Source organism: Melozone crissalis, unplaced genomic scaffold, assembly GCF_028551555.1.
Source record: "Melozone crissalis strain CALT ecotype California unplaced genomic scaffold, PUWL_Pcris_2 ptg000017l_1, whole genome shotgun sequence".
In the NCBI taxonomy this organism is placed as follows: Eukaryota; Metazoa; Chordata; class Aves; order Passeriformes; family Passerellidae; genus Melozone; species Melozone crissalis.
In genome coordinates this window covers 7316761-7343180 of record NW_026535795.1, presented here as the reverse complement: position 1 = coordinate 7343180, position 26420 = coordinate 7316761, and the positions used below count along the sequence as shown (strand labels likewise).

General features: G+C 59.5%; 2 protein-coding genes across 8 annotated transcripts; one reads left to right on the top strand and one right to left on the bottom strand.

The window, feature by feature from the left end:
• The first annotated feature begins 1932 nt into the window (after positions 1-1932).
• Positions 1933-20229, top strand: BCL2L1 (BCL2 like 1). 7 transcript variants are annotated; one of them, XM_054274731.1, is made up of 3 exons: positions 1933-2097; positions 3074-3734; positions 18502-20229. In XM_054274731.1, the coding sequence occupies exons 2-3, from the start codon at positions 3180-3182 to the stop codon at positions 18637-18639; spliced, it is 693 nt and encodes a 230-aa protein (XP_054130706.1). In that variant the 5' UTR covers positions 1933-2097; positions 3074-3179; the 3' UTR covers positions 18640-20229. The 7 variants fall into 7 exon arrangements, with proteins under 7 accessions (XP_054130706.1, XP_054130702.1, XP_054130704.1 ...); XM_054274727.1 differs by having other exon boundaries at positions 3069-3734; XM_054274729.1 differs by lacking the exon at positions 1933-2097 and adding an exon at positions 2190-2249 and having other exon boundaries at positions 3069-3734.
• Positions 20230-21285: 1056 nt separating this feature from the next.
• Positions 21286-26121, bottom strand: LOC128936048 (bactericidal permeability-increasing protein-like). Its single transcript, XM_054274723.1, has 16 exons — positions 26058-26121; positions 24935-25060; positions 24593-24704; positions 24379-24507; positions 24143-24298; positions 23965-24028; positions 23812-23872; positions 23560-23651; positions 23241-23474; positions 22993-23052; positions 22407-22574; positions 22114-22181; positions 21786-21828; positions 21564-21627; positions 21406-21482; positions 21286-21327 (listed from the first exon to the last, which is right to left on the bottom strand). Exons 1-16 carry the CDS (start codon positions 26119-26121, stop codon positions 21286-21288), a joined length of 1560 nt encoding a protein of 519 aa, XP_054130698.1.
• Positions 26122-26420: the final 299 nt, after the last annotated feature.

Sequence of the window (26420 nt, the reverse complement as noted above, 5' to 3'; positions counted from 1 at the left end):
AACTGAGATACAAAACCTTTAACAAGCCCCAGGTGAGAGCTGAGCCCGCAGAAAGCTCCGCAGACCACCCGGACCGGCAGCCAGGGCAGGGGAAAAGCTCCGGCACAGCCTTTGCTCAGCTAACGGCCCAGACCCGCCCCCACTCCCAAAAATAAACAGCCCTGACATCTCGTGCTCCCTAAAAAAGATCCCACAAGTTTCAGAAGACATGAAGATGGGACATTCTAAGAATAGATGTTCAAGGAAAACATAATTATTTTTAGCTAGCACAGCCTCAACTAATTGTTACATTAAGTTGAAGGTCCTCTAGCTTAAAAAAAGCCCCGCATAAAAATAGAGCCCTTATTATTTTCTCTGTTACTTGGGCCGGGTTTTGCCTGGTTCGCTTCCCCCCTTTCCATGGGAAGCAGGATTTGGACTTAAAAGAAGTTACAGAGCTTTCCGTCGGTAAATACACCGTTCCATCAGATTTCGTGATTGTTTAAAGACTTAGAGCTTTATTTCACTGCCGAGGCCCCCACCCCACCGTAAGGCACACGCCTGGCCCGCCAGTACTGGGAACCCCCCCATCCCGCCAGGGCGGCTCTTCCCGTTACCGGCCGCGGGCTCGGCTTCCCCGGGGAACGAGGGGTTCGCAATCAGCCCCCGGGGCTCCGTTACGAACCCGCCCGCCAGGCGCCATAATAGCGGCTCCGGCCGCGGGCTGAGCGACGGGAGCCGCCTTCCGCCTCCGTTTCCCTGCCGAGCCCCCGTTACCAATACCTGGGCTCGGAGTAGGCCCGGGGAACGGCCGCGTCGCCACGAACGGAGTGGAGCGAACGACCAGATATGGGGAAGGGCTGTGGGTCGGGGGAAAAAGGGGCGAGGCCGGGGGGTTCCAGCCGGCGGCCCCGCACTCACCTCAGCAGCGCCGCCGCCACTCCGCGCGGCGCCTCTGCCGCCGCCGTTAACGGATTTCAAACAGGGCTCGGCAGTCCGAACCCACCAATCAGCGCCTGGCAGACACCCTTTGAGACTCGCTGATTGGCTGGACCGCTCGAGGACCCGGATAACCAGACCCCGAGTGACGTTGTTGCGCTCTCCCGGCAAAGCCTGACGGGAAATGTAGTACGTGCTTGAGCAGCGCCACAATGACCGGGAGCGAGCCGAACCATAACTCCCATAAAGCACTGCGAGACAGAGTAGACCAATCAAAAAAGGCGATTCTTTGAATAGGCGGCCTATCAGAGGGTGGTGGGCGGGTCCCCGGAGCCGGTGTCAGCCGGTGCGGCCGTGGGGCCGGTCAGGAGCCTACCGGAGCTGGGCTCTGGTACTGCGGCTCTGTCAGTGTTCGTTGCCCGGTTTCCACCCGCTGCTCCTCAGCAGATCAGCACTTCTGACTGCTGGGCCCGGGGAAGGCGGCTTTCACCGCCGGGTAAGACCGTCTTGGTTTCTCAATGCTGTGAGGAGAAAGTGCCCTTTGTGCAGGGCGTTATCGACCCCAAGTGCTGCATAATCTTCCCCGCGGCCTTGCAGAGGGATAGGCAGCCAGCTGTTAACGGCGGGGCAGGACCCGGCTGCCACAGTCGCTTTCACTGCTCCGGCACTACCCGCATAAACCTCCCCCCACAACCCCGCCACGGGCTCCCTGCGCACTGTGGAGACACACAACACCCCACGTTAGTCCGGCACTGCTGTGAGGGGTTTGCGGCCGTGCCAGAGGCAGGTCCGTGCCCACAGGGCGCGGTGAGAGCGGAGGCCCGAGCTGACCCCGCCATGGCCGGCAGGGAGCGCCCGTGCTCCGCCCTCCGCCCGGCACCTTCGCGCCTGCGCAGCAGCGGCCCATCCGGCTCGGCGCGTGCGCTCCGTGCCCTCGCGTAGTCCAACTGACGCTCCTCGCCCAGCCTCGAGGCGCCGTGCGCATGCGCGCCGTCCCTTTGCTGCCCCCTCCCACCCTACCGCACCCCCCCCGGCCGCTCGGCGGGCGATGTGGAAGGAATCCCGGGACTGCTGAGCGGGCCGAGGCCCGGCGGGGCTCCCGGCGACCTCCGGCCTCGCTGCCAGCCGGGCCCGCGCGGCAGAGCCGGGAAGGACGCGGACCCTCAGTCGGGCGCTGAGGTGAGGGGCGGGGTAGGGTAAACCTTGAGTGACGCGCGGCTCAGCCAAAGGGAGAGGCCGCAGCCGGGCCCCGCCCCTCCTGGCCGCTGATTGGCTGCCGTGTCGGCTGCGCGGGCGCCGTGTCGGCCCTCGTGCGCGGCCCCGCCCCCCAGGTACGGCGACCGGTGGGGCCGTCCAGGGACCTGGGGGGGCGATCTGGTGCCCGGGGGGGGTGGGTTCGGGGCTCTGGGGGAAGCGGCCCGGTGGTGGGGGGGGGAGGCAGTCCGGTGGCCGGGAGGACCGGCTACCCCCTGCGGTGCTCCCGCCTGCTGCTGCCCGGCGTGTCACCGTCCTGGCCGCAGCGGCAGCGCGCCGCTAACCGTGACTGGAATCGCTGCCGTAAGGACGCCGGGCCGTGCGGCGGCTCCCGCGGTGAGGAGCGCTCGCCGGTTTCAAAGGTTTATCCTCTCCGCCTGCGGGGAGCGAGGAGCTTCGGGGCGGCGGGGGCTGCGGTTACCGTCAAACCGGGCCGCCCTGGGGCTGCCGTGATCCCTCGGTAGCGCTGCCCGCCCGCTGCCGCCGCCGCAGCCGTTGGGTAACGCCGGCGGAGGGGGCGGAGGCGCCGGGCCCTTTAACGGGCGGGGCGAGGCGGGGGCGGTGCTGTCGCGTTCCGGGCCGACCCGAAGCTCCAGCAGAACAAGAACCGCCTCCGCCCCGGCCCGCAGCCGGCCTGCCAGGCGCAACCCGCAGCCGGTGAGATCTGGGGTCTGCTCGGAGCGAGCCTGGGGCTCCCCGGGGCTCGGGGCTGCTTGCTGGGGGAGGGGGTGTTGTGGTCGGCTCTCTGTGCGGCTTCAATCTGGTGGCCCTGAGCCTCGGCGTAGAGCTGCGGGGTGATCTCAGTATAGCGATAAGCTATCGGTGGTAATGGCGCGGGTGCATCTAAGAGCTGTGGCATTAACCGTTTCCGTGCCTCTCTCCTCCTCTGTGCTAAGGTCAGATGCTTCCATCGGTCGCGAGGAAGAGGAGCAGGGTCGGGACCTGCTAAGTGCTGATCTGCTTGTGCTCCGGACCATGGACTCATTGAGGGCGTCCCAGGTGTGAAAATGTACAGCAGTAACCGGGAGTTAGTGATTGACTTTGTTTCCTACAAGCTCTCACAGAAAGGATACAGCTGGAGCCAGCTGGAGGAGGAGGATGAGAACAGGACTGACTTTGCAGGGGAGGAGGACGAGATGGACGGGGTCCTCAACGGGAGCCCCTCCTGGCACGCAGCCACCAGCCACATAGTGAACGGAGCCACCGTGCACCAGAGCAGCCTCGAAGTGCACGAGATCCGCCGAGCAGCCGACGTGAGGCAGGCGCTGAGAGAGGCGGGGGATGAGTTCGAGCTGAGGTACCGGCGGGCGTTCAGCGACCTCACTTCCCAGCTCCACATCACCCCCAGCACGGCGTATCAGAGCTTTGAGCAGGTAGTGAACGAACTGTTCCGCGATGGAGTGAACTGGGGCCGCATCGTGGCTTTCTTCTCCTTCGGAGGAGCCCTGTGCGTGGAGAGCGTTGTTAAGGAGATGAGGGTATTGGTGAAACGCATCGTGTCTTGGATGACCACGTACTTGACCGACCACTTAGACCCCTGGATCCAGGAGAATGGCGGATGGGTAAGAACACCTCTGTGTGCTGGGGGTGGCTGCCCGTGCCCTCCCTCGCTCCAGGCTGGCAGTGGGGCTGGTCAAACCGGCAGCTCCCTGCAATGTTTGTGCTAGAGCTTGTCCTACCCCTTGCAGGGAGGATAAAGGGTGCGTGGTCTTTGCTTCTGTGCTCTAAACATTGCCCCAAGAGGGTCAGCCCACCGTGCTTTTTCTCCATCCCTGCTTTTTCTCCTCCCTGGATGTTATGTAAAAGACCTGTTTTTCCAAGAGCCTTTGGAAATCTAATGTCATCCAAGCTTGTTCTTCAAGGAGAGCCCTGGCTCTGGGGTGTATTCCCAGTGTCATTAATAGCAGGGAGTGGAGCTTCCTCCTCTCCAAGGCAGTGTTGTGGTGGGCTGGCTGGTGGTTTGCAGAGGTAGCAGCTACTTCTTCATTCTGGAAACAGCTTTTGCCTTGCTCATGGTGAAGTGAATCCCACAGCAGATCTCGGTGGGTGGGTGGGCTTCTGGGACTGTCTGAGCTGGTGTGGTGGGAGCCAGGGCCGAGGTGGAGGCAACCTCTGTGCTGGGGAGCTGCTAAGCCTGCAGCTGCTTCTCCCTTGGCAGGGAGCAGTGCTCCCAGCTGCCCCAGCAGCAAACCCTGGGAGCTCTCAGTGGTGAGGTATTAACATGAATAAGCATTTCTTCAGGAAGCATTCTTGAAATGCCGGGTCCGGCTGTGCGGTGCAGCCTGGGACTGCCGGCGGGAGGTATATGACCTACAGATGTCTGAGTTTTCATTTGGCTTCTGCATCTTAGTGATTCCCTGCTGCTGTAACCTTTACCGGTTCCCACTGGAAAGAGTTCATGCTGTCAGGCATTGGCATCTAAGAATTGCCTCCTTGCTGGGAGCTGGGGCCTCTCAGCCCCCTTCAGCTCGCAATCCATTGGCAGAGCCCAGCATTTTGGGAAGGGGACAGGAGCCTTTGAGCCCAGCGTTGTGCTCTGCACCCTCCTCACAGAGAAGAGGTTCTCCCCAGCTCCCCGTGCCTGGCCAGCAGTGCTGGGGACCCCGGAGAAGGAGAGCTGGTGTACCCAGGGAGAGGGAGCTGGTTCAGGAAGGGTGAAAAAATTCCAGGAATGTGACCGCCCTGGGGCACTGCCTGGGTGGGGCTGCTCAGGCAAGGAGAGGAGCTTGGTTTCGATTAATGGCCTGGGATCTGCTGGCCATTTCATCTGGCTCTATGTGGCCCATTAGCTCTCTCATCCTGCAGATAACCCTGGCCAAATACAGAGTTCCTTCCCCCTCCCTCTGCTTTTGGCTTTTAGACCACAGATTAGTTTTGGAATTAAGTGATCAAACTGGGGTTTCCAAGCTAGTGTGGCTGTTGCTGTTAGTGACGGATTGGGCTGTATCCTGGAGACCTAGGCGATAATGCAATCTGATTTTTTGTAAATGAACTCTCTGGGGGATTTAGATTAAATCACTGGTGGAAAATCACTGGTCCCTGCTTGTGGGGAATCAAACACCTCCTCCCTCTGTTCCCCACCCCCAACCCACACGATTCAGACTCTTCAATTTTTTTGTGTCTGTCTCTAAATTAATTGTTTGGAACAAATATTTGTTCAACAGATTGCGGGAGGGTCAGGACTCCTCTCTATCTGACCCGCCCACCAGCTCTCTCTTTGAAAAATGCCGTTTCCCACTCAGGGGACAGCCTTGCTCTCTTGTTCTAACCTTGAACCGAGCTTTTAACTTCCTTGCCCAGGCTGTGCCGCTGCCTGGGCTATGCTGGGAGCTGAATGGAAGCCAGGCAGGGTGGTGAAGGCCGGAGTGTGGGGAGTCCACAGCACCAGCCACCAAAAACCAGCCCTGGGCAGTGTTGCTGCTGCCAGCCTGTTGCAAACCCTGAGTGCTCATTTGACATCTTGGCTATAGCTTTCTTCCACTCTGAGCTTTCGTCATGTTCCTTCCTGTAGGAAGCCATGCCAGTCCACACCGAGGGACAGAGGCCACAAGAGCTCCTGAGTGCCTCACGTGTGGGGTGTGCGTGGGGATGCTTTGCTTTCCTTTGCTCTCGCCGTTCCAGCTGCAGGGAGAAAGCCACTGGCCCTCTGCCAGCTCTCCCTGCAGGAGGAGTGCCACCCTGCCCTGGCTGTGCTGGAGCCATCCCTCTCCTGCCGCCCTGTTTGCACAGGGAGTCTGTTTGGTGCATTGGAGCTGTTAGAGCCTGTCCCATTCAAACAAAGCACTCCCGAGAGGTGCAGCAGGCAGGTCCTGGTGAGAGAGATGCAAGTTCTGGCAGGCCTGCTTGGCAGGGCCCAGGTGGTTTGTGTTTTGGAGCACTGCAGCACTTCTCTTCCTGGAAAGCCCCTCTAAAAGAGGGAAGGAGCATGGCTCCATAGCAAGTGCTGCATAGCCCAGTTGTGTGGGAAGCTCTGTTTCATTCCCCACCAGTGGAACAAAGGCAGCACAGGAAGGCCATGGGGTGCAGGTGCCTTTGGAGGCTGCTGTGTGCTGGGCTGTAGCAGTTCTCTTGAGAAATCGAGTTTTGAGGCAAGGGGAAATAGTAAATCTTGCTCCATAACGTTAACATAGAAGTGTTTTGTCACATTTACTGGCTCTGCCTTGGTTTGCCCTCTGCTCTGCAATCTGGCACTGGGAAAACAAACAAACAAGAGCAACCCAAGGGGAACATTTAATAACCAGCCAGAAGAGAGCTGCTGCCTTGGCAAGCCATCAGATCCAAAAAGGAGGCTTTCCTGGGCCAGTTGCTTTGACCAGGACCAGGTCCCACTAGCTGTGAAGTTGAAATGGTGGTGCCAGCAGGGATTGGGAATTGTGGAGAGAGAAATCTGGTGAGTGGGAGGGAAAGAGGGGGAAGCACAGGGTGAACAGGAGAGAGCCTGTCAGGCAGAGATGTACTGACCGTGCCTAATCTGTTTGAGAAAGGAAAGTGAGCAGTGGTTCCTTCCTGGCTGTGACCCTCCAGTGCATGACAGCTTTTCCTTCAAGGCTAAATCCACATTCAGAGTAGGATTTAAAGGGGGTTTTCTGGATGAGCTTGGAGTTAGATCTGTGGATATAGAGTCAAGAGTTTTGTGGGGCATATGGTGGGGACCCACATGAAGGGGCTGCATCAGGCTAGACCCGAAAGCAAATAGCATCTTTAGCACCAGTCTGTGATGCATGAATCCCAACAAACTGTGCTGGGCTGATGGAGAATGAGCTACTTCCTGCAATGGCTCAGTGTTTCCTGGGCTCTCAGTTGACCCTGACCACACAGGACTTGGTGTGCTGGGACATGTGTTGTGTCACCCTGCAGAGGACTAAAAGCTTGTGATTTTCTTTGGGGAAAACCCTTTGAACATGTCAATATAGCAAGCTCATTTTTATCTTTTCAAATTTTTTTTCTGAATGATAGGAAATGACTCAGCCTGGGTCATATGACAGCTCACAGCTGGGATTTCGTCCTGTGCTGGCTCCAGGCTCCTCAATGGTTTCAGGTTGAGAGTTAGACTTTGATTCTGAGCTCTTTGAAAATGCTTTTTGGCCTTGTGTCCCAGGTATGCTGCACAAACTGTCCCTGCCATTACCACATTTCCTGGGAGTGTGGTTTGCCAGAGTTCTGCCCTTCTGAGTGTTACAGGTTGGGTTCTGGGGGTGCCCCAGCACTTCTAATCCTGTTTGAGATCACAGCCATTTGTTCCATGTGGTGGTCAACGTGCAGCAGAACTGACTCACTGGAAATTACTGAGCTTAGGTAAGGCCACGCTTTGCTGTCTTGAAGATGAATCCTATGGCTTCATCTCAGGCTGAGAGAATTGGGGTTGTTCAGCCTGGAGAAGAGGGCTCCCTGCCACTGCCCAAAGAGGCTCCAGCAGAGGTGGAGGGGGACTTTGGACAAGGGCATGGAGTGGCAGGACAAGGGGGAATTCCTCCCCACTGGCAGAGGGCAGAGTTAGGTTGGATATTAGGAGGGTTCTGTGCCCTGTGAGGTTTATGAGACACTGGCACAGGTTGCCCAGAGAAGCTGTGGCTGCCCCATCCCTGGAAGTGTTCACAGTCAGGTTGGATGGGGCTTTGAGCAACCTGGTCTGGGGTGCTCAGCTGTACTGTTGCTTTGCACTTTGTCCTCAGCAATTATTTTTCAACCTTGATCCCTTGCAGCTGAGATGATGGCCCCATTGTCATGGGGTGAAAAAAGTGCTGTCCTCCTGCCAGTGGGGTTCCCCATGTCCCTTCACAGTCCTGGGTGTTCCTCCCTGGCTGTGGGAGGTGCCAGCAGTGTCCTGACTCAGGCTGTCCTGCCTGGAGCAGCCAGCCCAGGTAGCTGTATCCTCACTGACAGCTGGAGGCCAGGCTCAGCGTGCAGATCCCTGGCAGCTCCTCACCCAGCCTTCGACCTGGGAGGCTTTTCTGCAGTGCTCTCCAGGAAATGCCATTGGAATGACTTCCACTGCAGCTTCCTGCCCGGCCCACAGCAGCATTCCTGCCGCTAGACCGAGAGCAGTGCAGAGGCTGATTTCAGAGCTTTGCTCTTTACCCCCTTTCCTCGTTCTCCTTCTTTGGGGCCCTGCCTGTTTTCCTTGCTGCCTCTCGGTGTGTGGTGCAGTTTGATTACGTTCCTTAGATCTGTGATTACAGCAGGCGCCTGGAAAGCCAAACTCCTGCCCGTGGCTGGCTGTGCCTCAGAGCAGCCCACTTAACCCCGGGGTCTTTGAGCGAAAGGGATAGCATTTCCTTCGCTCCCAGGGGAGCCACTGGCAACTCTGATTCCTAAAGCACTCCGAGGCTCTTTAATCCGAAGAGCTGAGTGTCATTTAAAAAAAGACCTGTGAAATAATTAACAAACTGTTTCTTGCTGCTCTGTGTTCACAGCTGCTCTCAGTAATGTCATTCCGCCTGCTCATCCTGCTCCTCTCTGACGCTGGAGCCGTGTCCCTGGAGCGCTGCCCGGGGTATCTGTCTGCTTCAGCAGCAGTGGGGTGTCCCAGCACAGCAGAAAGGGTGGGTGGGAGCCCTCTTTTCCAAGTAGAAGCTGCAGCTTTCTGTGTGTGTCTGGGCTGCTGTGCCTGATTTCCGTGGAGCTCTGGTGTGGTTTGTGTACATGGTTTCCCCCCGGGAGCAGCAACACGCCTGCAGCACACACTGGGTGCAGCTGAATGGTGGTGTGGTGCTCTGAGACCTTTGCTGAAGCTGAGAAGGTTTGGTTTCCTTTGGTTCTTACCAGGCTGATGGCTGTAAGCACAGTCCCATCTTGACTTTACAAGGAGTATTTCTCTAGCAGTTCCTTCCCCACTAGCTGTAAAGCCAGAGTATTCCCAGGAGGAGCTGGGGGAAGGGAAGGGATGGATATCAGTTGTAGAAGTGTTGCAGACCTGCTGAACCAAGAGGCGAGGGATTAATGGTGGCTTCTGCTGTGGGAGCAGAAGGGGGCTGGGGGCAGCTGCTCTGTCCCCTCTGGGGACCCCAGAGCAGCCAGGATGTTGACCTACCTGCTGATTCAGAGAGAAGGTATTCACCGAGGGTGGCTCTGCCTTGCCGTGGCAGGAGAGCAGCCACTCTCCTCCACCCTCTGCTCTCCTGCTCCACCCTCCCACAAGGAGGGATGTTGCCCTTAAACACTATTGTTCTGAGCCACTAAAGATTAACACACAGAGTGGAGACATGAAAGGGAAGCAGAGTCCCTCGGTGCCAGGGCATTCCTTGCTTTATTGCCCTGACCTTGGACAGGGAAACTTCGTCCTCCCTGCTCCTCACCTGGAAGGATGTGCGGGATGAGTTCTTGGTGCGAGATCTCTTTGAAGTCCCGCTCCTATTCATTCCTGAGATGCCAAGAGCTCAAGTTAAGGAACGTGCATTCCAGAGGCGTGGGAGAGCTTCTCCCACAGCGCAGCCATGGAGGGGGGCAGCGGGGCAGGCTCGGGGCACGGCTGGCACCCATCCTGGTCAGGTGGGGAGAAGGGTTACCCTGCCACAGCACAACAGCCCAGCGGAACGAGGGTACTGAGGGCTGAGCCGTTAGCAGATGGCTCCAGCTGGGCTCACCGGAGAGCAGGTGTGGGTTTCGGGAGCAGCCTTTTAAGAGAGATGTCAGTTTTGAACCCGGGAGGCTCAAGGGGCTGAGCCGTGGCTGCCACAACTCGCATGCTGGGGAGCTGTGACCTAGTTGTGCTGTAGAAATGCTCGGCTTATTTTTTTATTTTTAGGTATTTTGCTTATTTTATCCTCATGTTTAATTTAGTTAGCAAAAAAAAGAATCGGAGGGCTGAGCAGTGCTGGGAAGGACTGCCTGCAGGCGGGAACGCCGCTGCAGCTCCGTGCATCTCTCCAGCCGCCCGTGCCTTGTCTCGGACACGTGCTCACGTGTACCAGCCCAGTGCTGTCTCTCAGGATCTCTTTAATGGGAAACCCAGTGCACTCAGCGCTGCTGCCTGCCTCCGGGGTAGCGAGGGAGGGAGGGAGGAGCGGGATTCGGAGCGTTAACCAGAGAGGCTCCCGTGGCCACAGGGACTGTTTGAGTGTTGTGCTGTAACTGGTCTGCCTTCCCTCTGCTGCTGGGAGCAGGAAGCTGGGGGAGTTTGGTGTTTCAGGGGGCTTTGGGCTGGTTACTTTTTCCACTGCTGCTTGCCTCTACACTGGCACAGCAGGCCCAGGGAAGAGTAATGGGCTGTATCTGCAAAGAGGGAAGTTTCAGGGGGTTGTGCGATTCCCTTGGGGAAAGCTGTTTGAATTTATTGCATTATCCTCCTTCCTGCTCAAGCTTGTGTTTCAGCTGTGTCTGCAGACGTAGCTGCTGATTTAAGTAGATCCAATTAGTAGCTAGCTCCTGGCATCAGTATCCTGCTTGGGGAGATGAGCCCTGGAGATGAGGAGCCTCCGGTGGGAGCAGGGCTGGGCTCAGCCTTTCAGCCCCTGTTCCTGATCTAGGATGGACGCAGAGTTCCCCAGCTCACAGCCCTGCACCTGAGCTCAGAGGGAAACCGAGGCAGGTGTCTTTGCCTGGCCAAGAACAAAGAGCAGGCAGGTTCTCCCTGCCTGTACTGCTGCCAGGCAGGTGCTCTTGAGAGTGAAATCAAATACTCCAAAACGTGGCAAGCTGGCAGCAGGCAGGGCTTGGAGCAGGAGCTGGAGCTGTTCACACTGGGACTGTGCAAGGGGCCTGTGGGCAGAACCATGCAGTGCCCTGGGGTAGGAGTCTAAAGGGAGCTGCTGGAGCTGGCTGCCTCCTGAAGGAGCATGGAAGGGTTTTCTTCTCTGCTGGAGGATGAAGCTCAGAGAAGAGGTCTAGGCTGGCACGGAGCTGATTTAGTTTGAATGCACCTAGTGCCATGATCAGGTGGAGCGGGACAGCTGTCTGCATTGCTTCTCTGAACAGTACCAGTGCCATTTGCCCATCTCCCTGGTTTGTGCCACCATGGAAGCTACGGAAGGCTGGGGACACTGCCTGTGTTGTGCAGGGAGCGCGTCTGGTGGCAGTACGTGGCATTACTGTGTGTGTGACTTGTGGTGAGCTGGCTCAGGGTTTGGGCTGGGATGTGGGTGCTGGGTGTGTGTGTGGCCCTGGGTAGTGCCTGGGTGACATATGACTTACATATGGAGAAAATGAGGTGTTGCTACCTGTAAATCAGCCATCATGGAGTGTTGCAAGTGCCTTCATTCTATACTCGTATGGCTCACCAGTGTATTAAACTTGCTGGAGAGCTAATGTCTTTTAATAGAGCAACTGACCTCATTTAGAAGCTTCCAGTGCACCAGCCAGTGATTATTTCATGCAACAACATGCATGGAGGAGCCCAGGGCAGAGCACAAAGTCTCCTTCTCATGCTGCGCTGCTCTCTCTCGCGTTTGCTGCATCAGCTGCCTACTGTGCTTCCTGCCCTCAAGTCAGCAAGGATTTTGCTAAAAGGGACTTTGTGGCTTGAATAATTTGAGATTTCATGGACCTAACAGGAAGTGAAAACAGAATGAGCACATCTTCCTCCTCTTCCTGCACCTCCACCCTTTCCCCTTTTTCATTCAAGTGGCATGTAAGAATTACAGCAGCCTCGTGAGGTGCCAGGGCTGAAGTGGGAAGTGGTAAAGCTTGGCTGTCGCTCCTCCAGGATGCTGGTGGATGAGTGGCTGAGGCAGGAGAACTAGGCACCTCTCCCCAGGATCTGCCTCCTCTGGGGACCGTCCCTGCACCCAGCCTGGCTCCCTTGAGCCCTGGTAACGCCAGCATTCCCTGTGGGGTGGGTTTGGTGAGGCTCTCGGTGTGGGTGAGGGCCAGAAAGAGCTGTCAGCATCGCCCACTCACCCCCTGGCAGAGGGAACGTGGCTCGGCAGCCGGGCACACGTGAGCGTGGCTCGTCTCCCCGGCACAGGTTTCCCCACGGTTACACAAGGGCACGATTGCACAGGAGCTCTGACGTCCAGGAAGAGCAGTGACAAGGTGAAAATTGAGCTCTGTTCCCTGGGTGCCAGTGGCCCTGCTGAGGTGCTGTCCCTCTGCTCCGTGGCAGATAACCGGGACATGAGAGCAGGAGCCTTCCCTGCCCCCCGAGCGCGCCCCTCGCACAAAGGCCGCTCTGCTGCGGGGCTCAGACACCATCTGTCCGGTGGGGACAAGCATCAGAGAGACCGTCTTTCCTCGGACTATTCCACTTAATGCCCTTTGGAAAACAATCCCATTCCCAGCAGGTGCTAATCTCTTGAGTGGATCCGGCTCAGCCAATGTGTTCTTCGCTGTGCCTTTGTACCAGAGCCGTGTCTCCTGCCATCCTTGCTGCCCTCCCAGAGCAGCCCGGTGCTGGGCAGAGCTGTGGCACCTTCGGGAGCCCTCAGCCTGGTTAGCTCTGGGAGGAACACTGATGAAAGATGGATGCAAATGGATTAGTCATTCACATCGTCTCCGGCTTTAATACACATGAATGTTTCAGCAGATTTCTGGAACGGAGAGCGCAATTCCCTGCTCTCCATCTCGTGCTGTGCACAGCAGTCTCCCGGGGCAGGGACGGGGGTTACAGCTGTCACTGTAGCCCCTTTCATGTATTTGGAAAACGCTGAAATTGTGCTGAATGGTGTGGGGTTATTGCAGGTTCCCTGGAGCCGGTGATGAAACCAGTTTGACAGAAGGCTGCCGCGGCAAGGATTAGGGCTGGAATGTGCTAGTGAGGGTTTGTTTCTGCTTAGAAAAGAGCTGGCTCTGGCCTGGGCTAGGCTGGAGCCCTGCAGGTCTGTTGGGCTTTGGCCCAAGGGACAGCTTCCCTGCTGGACCCCCAAGCTACAGTCCCACAGCAAAGCCCGAGTGAGGAGAGAAAGAAGAGGGGGTGTTCTTATTTAATTGCCTCTTTTGAATTTATGCCTGCCTCCTTCCCAGTCTCAGGTTTCAATGAATGCCCTGGGATTTGGGGAGGGCCAGCACCCCAGGGTCCTCAACACCCCAGCACCAGCTCCAAGGGCAGGAAAGGCAGGAGGGGCAGTGGGTGGGTGGCATTCCCTGCCATTGTCATGGAGATCAGCAGCTGCTTCCCTGGAGGTCACCATTTGCATAACAGTTAGAGCTGAGTCTCTGGAGTATTTGCACCTGCAGCTGCTGTCCCCAGAGCCCCTTCCTCTCTGTTCCAGAGCCCCTTCCCCACCCCATTCTGAGCCTGCCTGGGGTTGCTGGTGGGGACCAGTGGGTTGAAGCTGCAGATCTTCTGTACCCATAGGAGGGGGACTGGAATTAGATGATCTTTAAGGTCCCCTCTAACCATTCTAGGATCTATGGGGAATTGTGTATTTCTGTGGGGAAGGTCAGACCTGCCTTGGATGGCAGGTTCCCTTGCCATGCTCCTGAGTCAGGTGCTCACCCTGACCTCCACTGCCCAGCACTGCAGGCAGTCCAGTGACCTCTGCAGTCACCCTCTGTCCCTGCTGCCCTCCTTTCAGGGCTGGGAGTGCTGGGGGCCACATGTGGATACAGCATCAGGGGGAGGAGGGCAGAGGGAGAACCTCTAGGATGTCTCTTCCATTCATATCACAAAGGGACCCACAGAGCTGTGTTTACAGGATCCCAGTGGCAGCCTTTGGGAATACTTATGTTTTCTTTTATTCTCAAAGCTCTCAGCTGCCTTTTCTCCCCCGTGCTTCACCTCCAGGTTCACATATGCCAGCCCCATGTGGTGAGCTGGCAGCCCAAAGGGGCTCTGGGAGCAGGTTGCTGTCGATGCAGGGCTTTGTTGTGGTCTGTGCTGAGCTGCTGCCTTTCTTTTTCCCTCCTTGTCTTGCTGCTCAGCACAAAACTGTTCCCAGCATCTCATTAACAAATGTCTGGTCATCCAGATGACTCTGCTCCCGGCCGGTGGTTGCTGTTAGACCTCTGAGCAGGAACACAGCTGTACTTACGGTGAAGGTAAAACAGAAACAGCCTTGTTTTCAAGGGAAACATTGCCTCGTGATGAGAATGCCTGGGTTGGGAGTCAGATGCTGTGGCTCATGCTGCTGGCTCGCACACAGCTCTGGGAAAGGCACTTAACCTCCCCATAGCTCTGTTGATCCATCTGGGAACAATGCTGACTTATCCCATGGGGGGGTTCTGGGGAACCAGATCATTTTTGCTAAAACCCATCAGGGTCCTTGGGTTGGAAAGGCTGCTGTGCGTGCTGAGGTGGGTGCTGGGGGTGTCTCACTGGGCTGGCTGGGTGTTGGAGCCCTGGGGAAGCTCCAAAGCTCCTGCTGGAGTCCAAGTCTCCCTGTCAAAGTTTGACCAAGTTAACCTGGATCTACTCCAGTAGAGCCTGGATCCTCTCTGCTGATTTTCAGAGCTTTGTCCTGGTATCTCAGTGACCTCCATACCCCTCACCCCTTGTGCAGGGCAAGCTTTGAGCCCCAAACTGCCAGAGCCCTCCCCTCTCTGCTCTCCTGCCTCACCAGAGGCCAGATGGGAGTTTATTGCCCACATCTGCTTCCTTCACCTGCCCTCATGGCTCAGTGTCACCGAATCCTCTTTCCCCAAGTGCTGGGGCTTATCTTGAAAGAGGAACCTGCTCTGCTCTGCTCACCCTGAATGGGATCCAGCAACTGTTCCCCCTCCTGCATGGGCGGCACTGTGAATGAAACCAAACAAATGAGAGCCTCAAATTTTGGTGTTCCCCTTCCCAGGCTGGGGTGTGAGTAGTGTCTCAGTCAGAAGTCATGCTTCTTTGGGCTGCTCTCCCACTTGAGACAGAGCACTTCAGGTCAGACCTGCTCTTCTTGCCTTTTTGCCACAGGGTTGTGTGTGGGCACTGGGCAGTGTTTAAATGGTTGCTGCATCCCTCACAGTGCTGGGTTGCAGTTTGCAGCTCTGTGAGTGTCCAGAGAACTTTTGGCACTGCAGAACCTCCCTGCCTCAGCTCTGGGGGGTGGTGGAGCCTGACTCTCTGCCCAGGTTCTGTGCCTCCTGCAAGCAGCATGTGCATTAGGAGGGAAGCATGCCCTGCCCCAGCTCCTCCAGCAAGAAAATGAGCATTCCTTCTCCAGTTCTGGAGAGGAGAGACAAAGGCAGGGGATTGCCTCTTGCATAGGAATAAGATCTGTGCTTACTGATTGCCAGCTCTGGGGCATCCTCCTCTGGGCCGTGTCAGTGACCCGGGGTGGGAAGGGGATGTGACACTCACATGGAACAGCCTGTGCTCTCGGCTGGAACAGGCCCACAGAGTGGGACACTGACGTGCTGTTGCTACCACAGTCCTTGTGATCAGCTCAGGAATTCCAAATATTTCCTCTCAGATAAAGGTGACTGGGGGAGGCCAGAAATATCTGGACGTGTCCGGGCAAGCCTGAGATCCAAACACCAGGCCAGAGAGGTCGGGCTCAGTCCTGGCAGTGCTGGGCTTCAGGTGCAGAGCGGCCGAGGCTGGGGATGGTGTGGGAACAGAGCAAGCTGCCTTTCCCTAACCTTCAACCCAGCCCCAGCATGGGCAGGGAGGACATTCTCTGCCTGTTTTCCCACTCCCTCTGGCCTGGGATCTGGTTCCCAGGGGACACATCTGGGATCAAAGTTGTGCAGAGGCTGAGCTATCCCAGCTCCTAGGGTGGTTTCCCTGGGGAAGGGCAAGGCACTGTCCTCAGGTCCCTGCAGCCCCCAGCTGTGGCTCCAGAGCTGCTGCTCCCTTCCCAAGGGAAGGAGAGGGGCTCAGGTCCCTCCCTGCTGTGCTGGGCTCCGGCTGTGCTGCTCTCCGCCTGTAGCACCCGATAGCTCCGCGCTCACTATGCGCCATTTATCTCTCCTTCAGCAAACACTTCCTTTTCTTGGAAGCAAGGGCTTCTTGGAACTGCCTTTCCCCAAAGGCACCACATGCCATGGAAAAAGCAGCGTGGAGAGGCGGCTGCCAGCCCTCCTTGGCTCCCTGCCCTGCCGGGGGGGCTCTCCTGGTGCCTGCCCCACGCAGAGGCTGGGTGGGTGTGTGGCCCTGTCCAGCCCTGCAGCCTTGCTGGGCACAGTGGGGACATCCCTGCTGTGGAGATGTGTGGGACTCTCAGTGGGGCAGGTCCTACTACTCCCTGAGGAAGGCAGATCTTCTGGGGAATACATCACAGGATGCAGGCACCTTCCTCCAGCTGAGCATTCTGCAGCCTCAGGTGCTGTGAGCAAGGGCTGGGATTTGTGTCCAAGGGAAGGATCAGCCCTGGAGCGAGGGCCCTGGCACTGAGAGATCAAAACATATGCTGAGTTGGGAGGGACCCACAAGGATCATCAAGTCCAACTCCTGGCCCTGCACAGGACAGCCCAGCAATCCCACCATGTGCCTGAGAGTGTGGTCCAAACACTCCTTGAACTCTGGTTCAGGCTTAGTGCCATCACCACTGCCCTGGGGAGCCAGTTCCAATGCCCAGCCAACCTCCTGGTGAAGAACCTTTTTCTAACATCCAACCTAAATCTCCCCGGACACAAATGTTGTAGGGGTGGTGTTTTTTGGACAGGTGCCTTCTGCCTCAGTTCCCTGTGCCCTCCATCCCTTCCAGCCTGCTCTCAGTTTGCTGCCATTGCCATGCCCTGTCACAGCTCCATACTCATCACCACCTATCAGTAGAGGGATTTCCTGGGCCAGAATTTAAAATATCTCCTTCTTGGGTTTGGGCTCTGCTCCTGTCCCTCTCCTGCAGCACATGACTCACTGTCCCTGGGTGAGTGGACTCACCCTTCTCCCTGGACAGCATCTACCTGTGAGCTCCATGCTGCCCATTCCTGCAGGGCCAGGACACAGTACAACACCTCTACACATCCTGTGCTAGCTGACAGGCATGGTGGGAAGTGAGCTGCATTCTGCCACTCTGTGTGGGTGGGGGAGTCATGGGGATGACTGTCATACCCCTCAAGAGGACTCTAAGTGAGGTGGCAGCAGTGACATGCTCCAGGGTGAGTTAGCAAAGTCCCTGTGTCCCAGCACGCTGCATTTGTGAGTACCTCCTCATGGTCATGGGGTGTGGAAGGCAGCTGTGGGAGGTGTCTGGTGGGACATGGAGAAGAGCTTTGGTGGCAGAGGCAGGTGCTGAGGTGCACAGCTTATCAAGGACCCGGTCCCCTGTGGTGGGGAGCCCTGTGGCCATGAAGAGGGACACAGCCCAGCTCCCTGGGAGTAAGCAGGCAGGTCTGCTGCACACCCTGCTTTGAAAAACTGCCTGAGCTTGCTCTTAGGTATGTGGCAAGTGAGGAGATACCCTGCAAGCTCTGACCATCCCGGGGCTATTTGGTGGGAGCTGGGAGAACTGGCACCATGTTCCATGGAAGAGAGGCCTGGATGCCAGCCATGACCTGGGCACCAAACCCCCGCAGCCCTGGGGCACAGGCTGTGGGCAGGTGTGGGAGGCAGAGCTGGCAGAGCAGGCAGCCAGGAGTGCTCCCCCTGCCTGTGCAGCGGCTGTGGCGAGGCGTGACAGCGTCAGCAGGGCTTATCTCTGCTTTCCCAGAGCAGCTGGGTTACTGGAACTGCTCTCACTTACCAGGAACCCGGGCATCTTGCTGGAAGATGGGCTCAAGGTGCGACAGCATCGAGCCCCTGCTGACGCTGGCGATCCCTGAGCCTGGAGCTCACAGCTTCCTCTCCATCCAGCTCTGAGCCTCCTGCTCAGCCCTGATAAACCTGGGAGATCCTGGCCACGTGTTTCCCTGCTGCCTGCCCTCTGTGTGTGGCTCAGGGACCCCAAGAGCCCTCCTTACCATGGGCTGAGGTCTTCCCAGCTCCTGCTGCTGCTGGAGGCAGCCGGCTCGGACGGGCCGGGCCGGAGTGACTGCATTCCTGGCCAAGCCTTGTGCTTGGCCTGCTCTCCTGAAGCCGTGGGAAGGCAGTAGCTTGGCGACCCAATGTCTGCCTTCGCCGCAGGGATTCGTGAAATCCAGCTCGTGTTGTGGAGTAACCTGCGAGGGCCAGGATGTGGCAGTGGGAGGTGGGAGGCTCCACTGTGGACACAAAATCACTGGGGGGATGCACGGTGTGGGCTCCCGCAGCCATGGGCACCAGCCCTGGTGCTGCTTGCACAGGCCTTGGCCAGGGAATGGCGCCCAGCGGGTTCCCACTGCAATGATTTCTATCACACTTGGATGCTAATTTTAGAGAGCCAAGGGCACGTGATGCATCCCCTGCCCTGCCCGCGTGGTGTTCTCCTCACAAATCCTTTCTGGCATCTTCTCTCATGACTGTGCTTGCCCCCTTGCCCTGTGTGCATGATTCAGAGCGAGGAAGCACAAGGCATCTGTCATCTGCCCAGTCCCCACCACCGCTTTCCTGCCAGCCCTTCCCTCTGCTCCACTCACACCCCTGTGCTCACCACTCTCCTCTTTCCTCAGGAGCGCTTTGTGGACCTCTATGGGAACGATGCTGCTGCCGAGATGAGGAAAGGCCAGGAGACCTTCAACAAATGGCTCCTGACGGGGGCGACAGTGGCTGGAGTGCTTCTGCTGGGATCCCTGCTGAGCCGCAAGTGAGCGGCCGCCGCCGAGCCCCCGTGGCCGGGACGGCTGCGCCTCCACCGCCACATCCACTACACTCCGCCCCCGAGCACCGGCACCGGGGCAGCCCCTCCATCCCGGCCGAGCACCCTGCTCCACGGAGTTCTCTCCCTCGTGCCGCCAGCTCCTTTTATTGTAGCCCGTCTTATTTACTGTTCCGTTGTGTTTTAAAAGGCGCTGAGGCCAATGCAGCACTTCAGCCACCAGCTCCCAGCGCTGGGGAGATCCAGGCAGCTGGCGGGGGGCACAGGCTAGAAGGTGTCCCAACCCTGCAGGGTTCTCCAAATAATTTGGAAGAGAATAAACAGACTTATTTTTGCATGTGTGAGTGCGTGCGTGTGTGTAGATGTGTCACTAATATAAAAGTTCCCCAGCCAGAGCAAGGGTCAGGCTCCGTGCCCCCATCTCTGGCAAGCACAGGCACCAGGGAGAGGCAGGAGCTTCCCTGCAGCATCCCTCTCCTGTCCTTGCTTCTCCAGTCAGAGCTCATCCCTGTGGCAGGGGGAGGAAGAGGAGGAGGCAGAGGCCAGAGGTGAGGGGCTCTGCCCTTGGTCACAATTCCTTTCTCCCCACATTGGCAGTTCCTGGGAGCTGCAGCCTGTCCCAGGTGAGGATGGTGTGCCAGGCCCAGGGCTGTGCATGGATTGAAGGGCTCTTTGTCCTCTTCCTCCTCCTCACTCCAAATGTAGATGTCTGTGGGACAGTGCTCATCCCTTTCCAGCCTGTTCCTCTGGGCTGGCAGAGGAGGGAGGCAGGAGAGGGGAGAGTGCTTGTCCCTGGCACAAAGGGCTTTGCAGAGAGCTGGGGCTGTGGTGTCCAGGATCCTGAGCAGGCTATTGGAAGGGTCAGGGGAAGCACCTTCACAGGGGTGGCAAAGCCAGGGAGCAGCTGATTCACGAGACGAGCAGGGAAGCAAGCCCAGGGGAGATGGAAGTGAGGGCTGGCACTGACTGAGAGCCATCTCCACCTCTGGGGAGCCTCTTTGGGGACAAAGGAGCTGTTGGCCTCTCCACTGCTGTTCCCCGCGTTCCCAGTCCCGTAGTGCAGGCAGTGCCCATGCGTGGCTGTGATGGCTGCATGCAGTGACTGAGGTGTCTGCCTTCCCTCCCCCTCATTCCCACGCTGCTCCTGCTGCTGCTGGAGCAGGGAACCTCCGGCCTTTGAGCTGAAATTAGCTTCCACAATAAACGCCCCCATCCTTCGAAGCCTACCGCGGGCAGACGCAGCTGTCCACAGCTTGTCCGTGTACATACTGCCCGCGCTCTGCTGTACATATACGAGTAGTTTTTAATTCATTTGTGAATACTATTAATGCTATTTTTGTTATCTTGTCTGTCCGTATTTATGTGTGGGACCGTGCTCCCTGCAGAGGCCAAGCTGGGAGGGATGGAGGTGAGGGGAGGACCGGAGGTTCCAGAGGGGCTCACTTGGCCACTGAGCACGGCCTCGCGCTCCTCATGTCGGAGCCACTCGGGTCCCGCGTGGGGAGCACGAGGATTAGCATTAGCCCATTGAACGCTTCGGTTTGCAGGTGGAGGTGAATCCACAAATAAATTTGTCATTCGAGCTGCTGCTGGTGCTGTGGTCTTTGCAATCGTTGGGAATTTGAGTGAATGTGGGGCCAAAGGAGTTGGCTTCAGTGGGAGGGAGGGAGGGAGGGAGGGATGGATGGATGGATGGATGGATGGGAATGAGGTCCTCTCCCTGCCCAGGGAAGAGTTGGGGTGCTCCAAGGGCAGTTTGCTGTGGTCCAGAGGGATGGTGGTGGGGTCGGGTGCCACTAAGGGGTGAGGGGGAGAGGAGAACTCAGGGCAGAGGGTGTTGGTTTTGGGGACAGGGGCTCAGCACCCATTGTCACGTTGGGAGGAGGAGGGCAGGGGACTCACAACCTCGCTGGGACCCACAACCCCCGCATTCCCGGGGCTACCCTTCAAAGGAGCACCTTCCCTTTGCGCGTGGCTCATCCCAGCACGATTTGGACCACACAAACACTCGGCTTTTTTGGGATGTCACAAGCATGGGGAACGCCGAGCCACCTCACATCCCTCCCACGCGCCCAGCTCAGCGTTCCGCAGCCTCCCTCCCCTGTCCTTTCCGGGGATCCCCGGAGCGGGGGGCGGCCCCGGGCCCCGGCGGGCTCCGTGGGGAGGCGGGAGCGGCGGGAGCCCGCGGACACGAGCACCATCCCGTGGGCAGCGGGAGAGCTGCGGCCGCTGCGGCTGCGGGGAGCGGCAGCGCAGGGACCCTCGGGACCGACAGAGCCGCGGGGATCGGAGCGACCCCCGGTTCCCCAGGGCCACTCGCCCCGTCCCCACCGCCCGCAACCCCCCGGAGGGAACGGAGCCCACCAGGGCACAGGCAGAGCCCCTCGCGGCAGAGGACACGGCGATGCTCGGTGGTGGATCGGGAACGGGACCGTGCCCGGCAGACAGAGGGATGAGGGAGCTCCCCGAGACACCCACAGCACACAGGGCTGAGCTACCTCCCCTTTAATCCCTGCCCAGGGTGTGGGCTGTGGGTCCCGCGCAAGGGCACTTTGCCAGCCACGGGGGCACGGTGGCACCGGGATGGTGATGGGGTCAGGACTGGCAGGGACTGGTGGGTTCCCACGAGGCAGGTGTCTCATGGCTCGTACAGCAGGTCCGTGGAGATGAGCACGAAGCCCTGTAGGGAGTCAGGGTGAGAAAGGGGATATGGGGGACATGGGGGACCCCGGAGTAAGGGGACAGTGGTGGCACCCACCTGGTGCAGTGAGAGCCGGGGTCTGAGCAGGCTGAGGCCATGCGGGAGGGGCAGGGCGATGCCAGCCTGGAGCCACTCTGTGGGGAGACAAAGTCATAGCAGGGGATGGCTCTGGTGCAGCTGTGGGAGTATGGGGACAGCACGGGGACAGCACTTACTGTTTGCCCGGGGAACCCCAAAAAGCCACAGACTGAACTTCAGCAGGGTCTCCAGACGCTTCACCTGTGGGACAGGCAGGCCCTGAGCCCAGCTCAGCACAGACAGAGGGGTCCATGCTGCAGGCAGGGCTCAGCCCCCTGCCAGACTTGTCATGCATGGGGTCCACAGCCCCCCAAATCCCCCCCAGGGCTCCCCTTGGCTTCCCTGGCACAGCCACTCACCTCCACCAGGCCCACGTTTGATGCCACTTGTGTTATGTGGAGCCTGTAGGACAAGATCAGGGTCAGAGCCAGGCACAGGGATGGGAAGAACTGTCCCGTGCCAGGGTAGGGACAGGCTGAGCTCCATAGTGGGACCAGGACCCAGCAGAGCAGGTCCAGTTGAGCACCTGCTGCCAGGGCAGCTGGCACAGGTATGAACTGGGGGCAGGATGGGGTCTGAGAAGGCAATTCAGGACTCAGGGAGGCAAAAGGACAGAGCTGGAGAGTGGGGGAGCTCTCCAGGTACATCCCAGGGGAGCTCAGACCCAGCTCAGGGTCAAGCACTCACCCTGTCAGTCTCACAGTGCCCCCGAGTCTGTTCCTGGTGATTGTCGGCTTCCCCGTCACGTTGGCATCCTGCAGCAGGGAGAGACATTGGAGAGACCCGGGCAGTGCCAGCTGCCCCCAGTATCCCCCAGCATGGCCCAGCTGGCCCCAGTATACCCCAGTGCCACCCAGCTGCCCCCAGTATCCCCCAGTGCCACCCAGCATGGCCCCAGCCAGCAGCACAGGCACACCAGCCCCAGCCAGGCCCTTTGGGGTCCCCTGGCTCCCTGAGCTGTGGCAGCAGCAGGCACTCACGATGTTCAGCAGGAAGGCAGGGGCACGGGTGGCATTGGGCAGCACCACGAAGGCCTCGGCAGAGCCAAGGAGGGTCCCATGCAGGGCATCAGGATGGCAGGAGAGCAGGGGCTGCTGGCGGGCCCAGAGGTGCAGCTCCATGGGCTGGTCTGGATAGAGCTCCTGCAGCTGGGAGGGACAGGCAGGGGTGGCACAGAGCCATGCTCGCCATGCCCCCATCAAGTCCTGTGTGCCCATCACTGCCCTGCCCATTTCCTTGTCCTGGGGTGTTCCCTTCTGCCTGCATCCCATACTGCCTGCAACACCTGCCACTTCCACTGCACCCCATTCTCTGTCCTGTCCCTCATGCATCCCATTTGACCTCTGTGCCATCCCATGTTCCATCCCACCTGCAACCTTTCCCTCCTGCATCCCATCCCTTTCCTGTCCCTCCTGCATCGTTTTTCCTTCCCACCCTCCAGCATTCAATCACATCTTCAGTTCCTCCTGCAATCCCATCTGGTGTCCCATGTCCCATCCCACCTGCATCCTGTCCTACTCCATGTCCTGCCTGTGTCCCCTTGTCCCTGTGTCCCATCCCACTCACCTGAGGGGAGAAGACCCCCATGCTCTTGGTGCTCAGCTGGAGCGGGAACCGCCGGGGGACCTGGAAGGCAGGGAGGGATCAGGGGGCAGGGAGGGGCCAGGGGCTGGGGCTGAGCAGGGGTGGGAAGGGAGGGATCAGGGGCTGGGGCTGAGCAGGGGTGGGCAGGGAGGGATCAGGGGCTGGGGCTGAGCAGGGGTGGGCATGGGGACAGCCCGGTGGGGACAGCTCTGCCCTGCAGCCACCCCTACCATGTCACTGGAGATGATCCTGCGCAGGGCCCCGGCTGTGAAGTAGGTGAAGGCGGCCGAGTTGGCGACGAACTCGGTGACAGCCAGCAGCAGCGTGGGCTCGTGTGCCGTGGGCGATGTGGTGGGCAGGGCCGTGGGCAAAGCCACAGGCAGCGCCATGGGGAGTGCCACAGGCAGCGCCACAGGCAGTGCTGAGGGTCTCTGCTGGTACGTGCCCACCCTGAAGATCTCTCCCTGCACAGACACACAGATGGATGTGAGGATCAGCCAGGCTGCCCTGTTCCCAAATGTGGCCCAGGGATGCCCAGACTGGCATTACCTTGAGGGCAATGTCCCCATACTCCTCTGTGAAGGCTGGCGGTGCCAGGAGGGAGTGGTCGATGGCAGCAATGGTGTCCAGCTGGGTGGACACTGCAGGGACACGGAGGTGGACAGGAGGAGTCAGACCCCCAGCCCCCTCCCACAGCCTGGCTCTGGCAGGATCCAGCCCCACAGGGGGGTCCTGCAGACCCTGCTGGGCACCAGCCCTGTGCACAGCCCCCCAGGACCACCCTGGGGTCCCCTCACCCACCTTTCATGCGCTTCAGGACAGCGTCCAGCCTGTCAATGCCCCTCTGGAGCACGAGGCAGAGCTGGAAGCAGAGCAGGGTGTCAGGGTCTCCAAGCCTCTCACTGGGCGGGGGGGGGACAGGGACAGCCCAGGGCACAGGGGCTGAGCACCCACCTGCTTGTTCAGCTGCTGCCGCAGGGTTCTCTGGAGCAGAGGTGCCAGCAGGTTGTAGAGCCAGCTGCAGGGCACAGCGGGGTGCTCAGATCACCTCACGGCCCCCACCCAGCCTCCCCCAGCCCACCACCCTGCCTGGGCACCAGGAGTCCTGCACAGAGCAGGGGCCTGGCATCACCTGTATCCACGGTGGAACTCCATGCGCAGCTCGGTGCCGTGGGTGTCACAGCCGGCGCTCCAAACCGTGGGGTGGCCACCGCCGTCCTCGCTCACGCCCAGCACCGCGGCCACGGCCACGTCCTGCATGCCCAGCTGCACAGAGCCGCTGTCCTGGCTGGGGACAGAGCGGGTGAGCACCGGGACAGCGGGGACACTGCGCCACCCGGTGCTGTCCCTGTCCCCACGGGCACTCACACGGCTCCCAGCTGCGCTGCCCAGTCGGCGCTGAGCTGCACCCGGGCGCGCTGCACCGTCAGCCTCAGCCCCACGCCCTCGGCAAAGTCCAGCGTGGATTCGTTCATCTGCAGCTCGTGGATGTGAATCCTGCACAACACAGGCGAGCTGTGCTTGTGGCTGCGGCACAGACAGGGATGGGGACAGGGACAGGGAGCCCACGGGTGGCTCCTACCGTGGCACAGCGTAGGTGAGAGTTCCCAGGAGGGTGTTGTAGGAGCCCGTCAGGTTCAGCTCGTGCTCCTTCTGCAGCATCGACTGGAGCAGCTCCAGCCCAAAGCGCCGGCCTGGGGCAAAGTGGGAATTTGGGGTGACACAAGGAAGGGGCTGGGGTAGCTGGGGTGTCAGCAGAGTGAGCAGCCAGGGCCAGGATGGTCCTTCCATCCCCCATTCCTGTCAGACTTGCCATCATTCCTGGGGGTGCCCATTGGTTCCCCTCATTCCCCATGCTTGGCAGTCCGGGCATCATCCCCCACTGGTCCCCCCCATCCCTCCCTACTCAGGAGCACAGACTCACCAAACTCCAGCGTCCTCTGGGTCAGCCAGACCTTGATGCCAGGGCTGGTGGTGGTGGCTGAGACACAGGTGGGCAGCAGGAGCAAGAGGCAGAGCCATACAGCACCTCGAGGCTGGCACCTGGAGGCTGGAGCAGAGGACATGGCTGGGGGACACACAGCAGGTGTAGAGACCCCTTCCCTGTGCACCAGCACAGCCAGGACTTATACTGGGGACAGGGAGCCCCGGGTGACATCAGCACACACGGGGACACCGCAGCCGAAAGCCCAGCCTTGCCCAACCGTGACTGAAAGGGGAACCCCCATCGTGGGAGCAGGGCAATGCAGGGTCCCACACCAGCCCTGCCAGCCCCACCCTGGGGGTACACAGGAGCCAGGGACACCAGCTGGGGCTCCCCACAGGGACACGGGACATGTGGGGACACACAGAGACCCGGCTGGGGCAAGGCCACATAGGGCTACAGCTGTGCCCTGCCTGGGAGCGATGGAGCAGTGGGGGACAGGGACACAATGAGCTGCTCCAGGGGGCTCAGCCCATTTGCACCAGGGGCCAGCAGCTGTTCCCACCTTGGGAAGGGCTCTGGGAACCCTGTGTAGGGTTACCAACATGTCAGTGGGGCTCAGGGTGTCCGGGGCGTGGAAGCACCCCCCAAGGAAGTGATGGAAAAGTTGGGACAGTCAGAGTGAGAGCAGAACTGTGCAATCCCCTCCTAAAAACCCAAGCTGTGGGGAAGAGCCACCTGCAGTGCCAAACCCTAGGGACCGCCCCCTAGCCAGGGTGAGCCCCTCCAGTGCCCTGGGCTGTGGATGAGCCCCTCTAGTGCCAGGGCTCCAGCTGCCCTCCTGGATCCAGCCTGGTGGACACAGAGGTACCTCTAGTAGGGCCAGGGCCTCATCTCAGCACCACAGGGGCACATAGAGCCCACGGGCAGCCTCACCAGAGGGACCACAGCCCACATAATGCACCTTATGGAGGTCTTCAAAGCAGCTGCCCCCTGGCCTGGGATGCCCAGAGCCACCAGCCACGGCTGCAGGGGTGACCAGAGCCCCCAGCAGTGACCCCCAGCCCAATGCCTACCAGAGCCCCTCCATCCCAGGGTGCCCCTGCCCTGCAGCCGCTCTCACCGTGCCCGGTGGGTGCCGTGCCCCACACCGCAGCTCCTGCCATGGGTCCCGCAGCTCCTGCCATGGGTCCCGGCTCCTCCGTGTCCCAGACCAGCTCTGACGCCAATGTCCATCCCGGGTCCTGGTCACACCACAACGTCACCCATTTCCCCCGTCCCTAATCCCTTCCGGGATGAATCAGGTCCCACGAAAACACCGAGGGACCGGTTGGGGCGCAGGTGCCCGCGGGCTGGGCGCTCCCTCGGGCTCTCCGGTGCATCCTGGAGCTGCCGCATCCGGCATCCCGACACGTGCAGGGGCTCGGCCCCGCCAGCCCCGCTGCCAGCCCGGGCTGGCCCCGCAGCCCCTTCCCGTGCCAGGTAC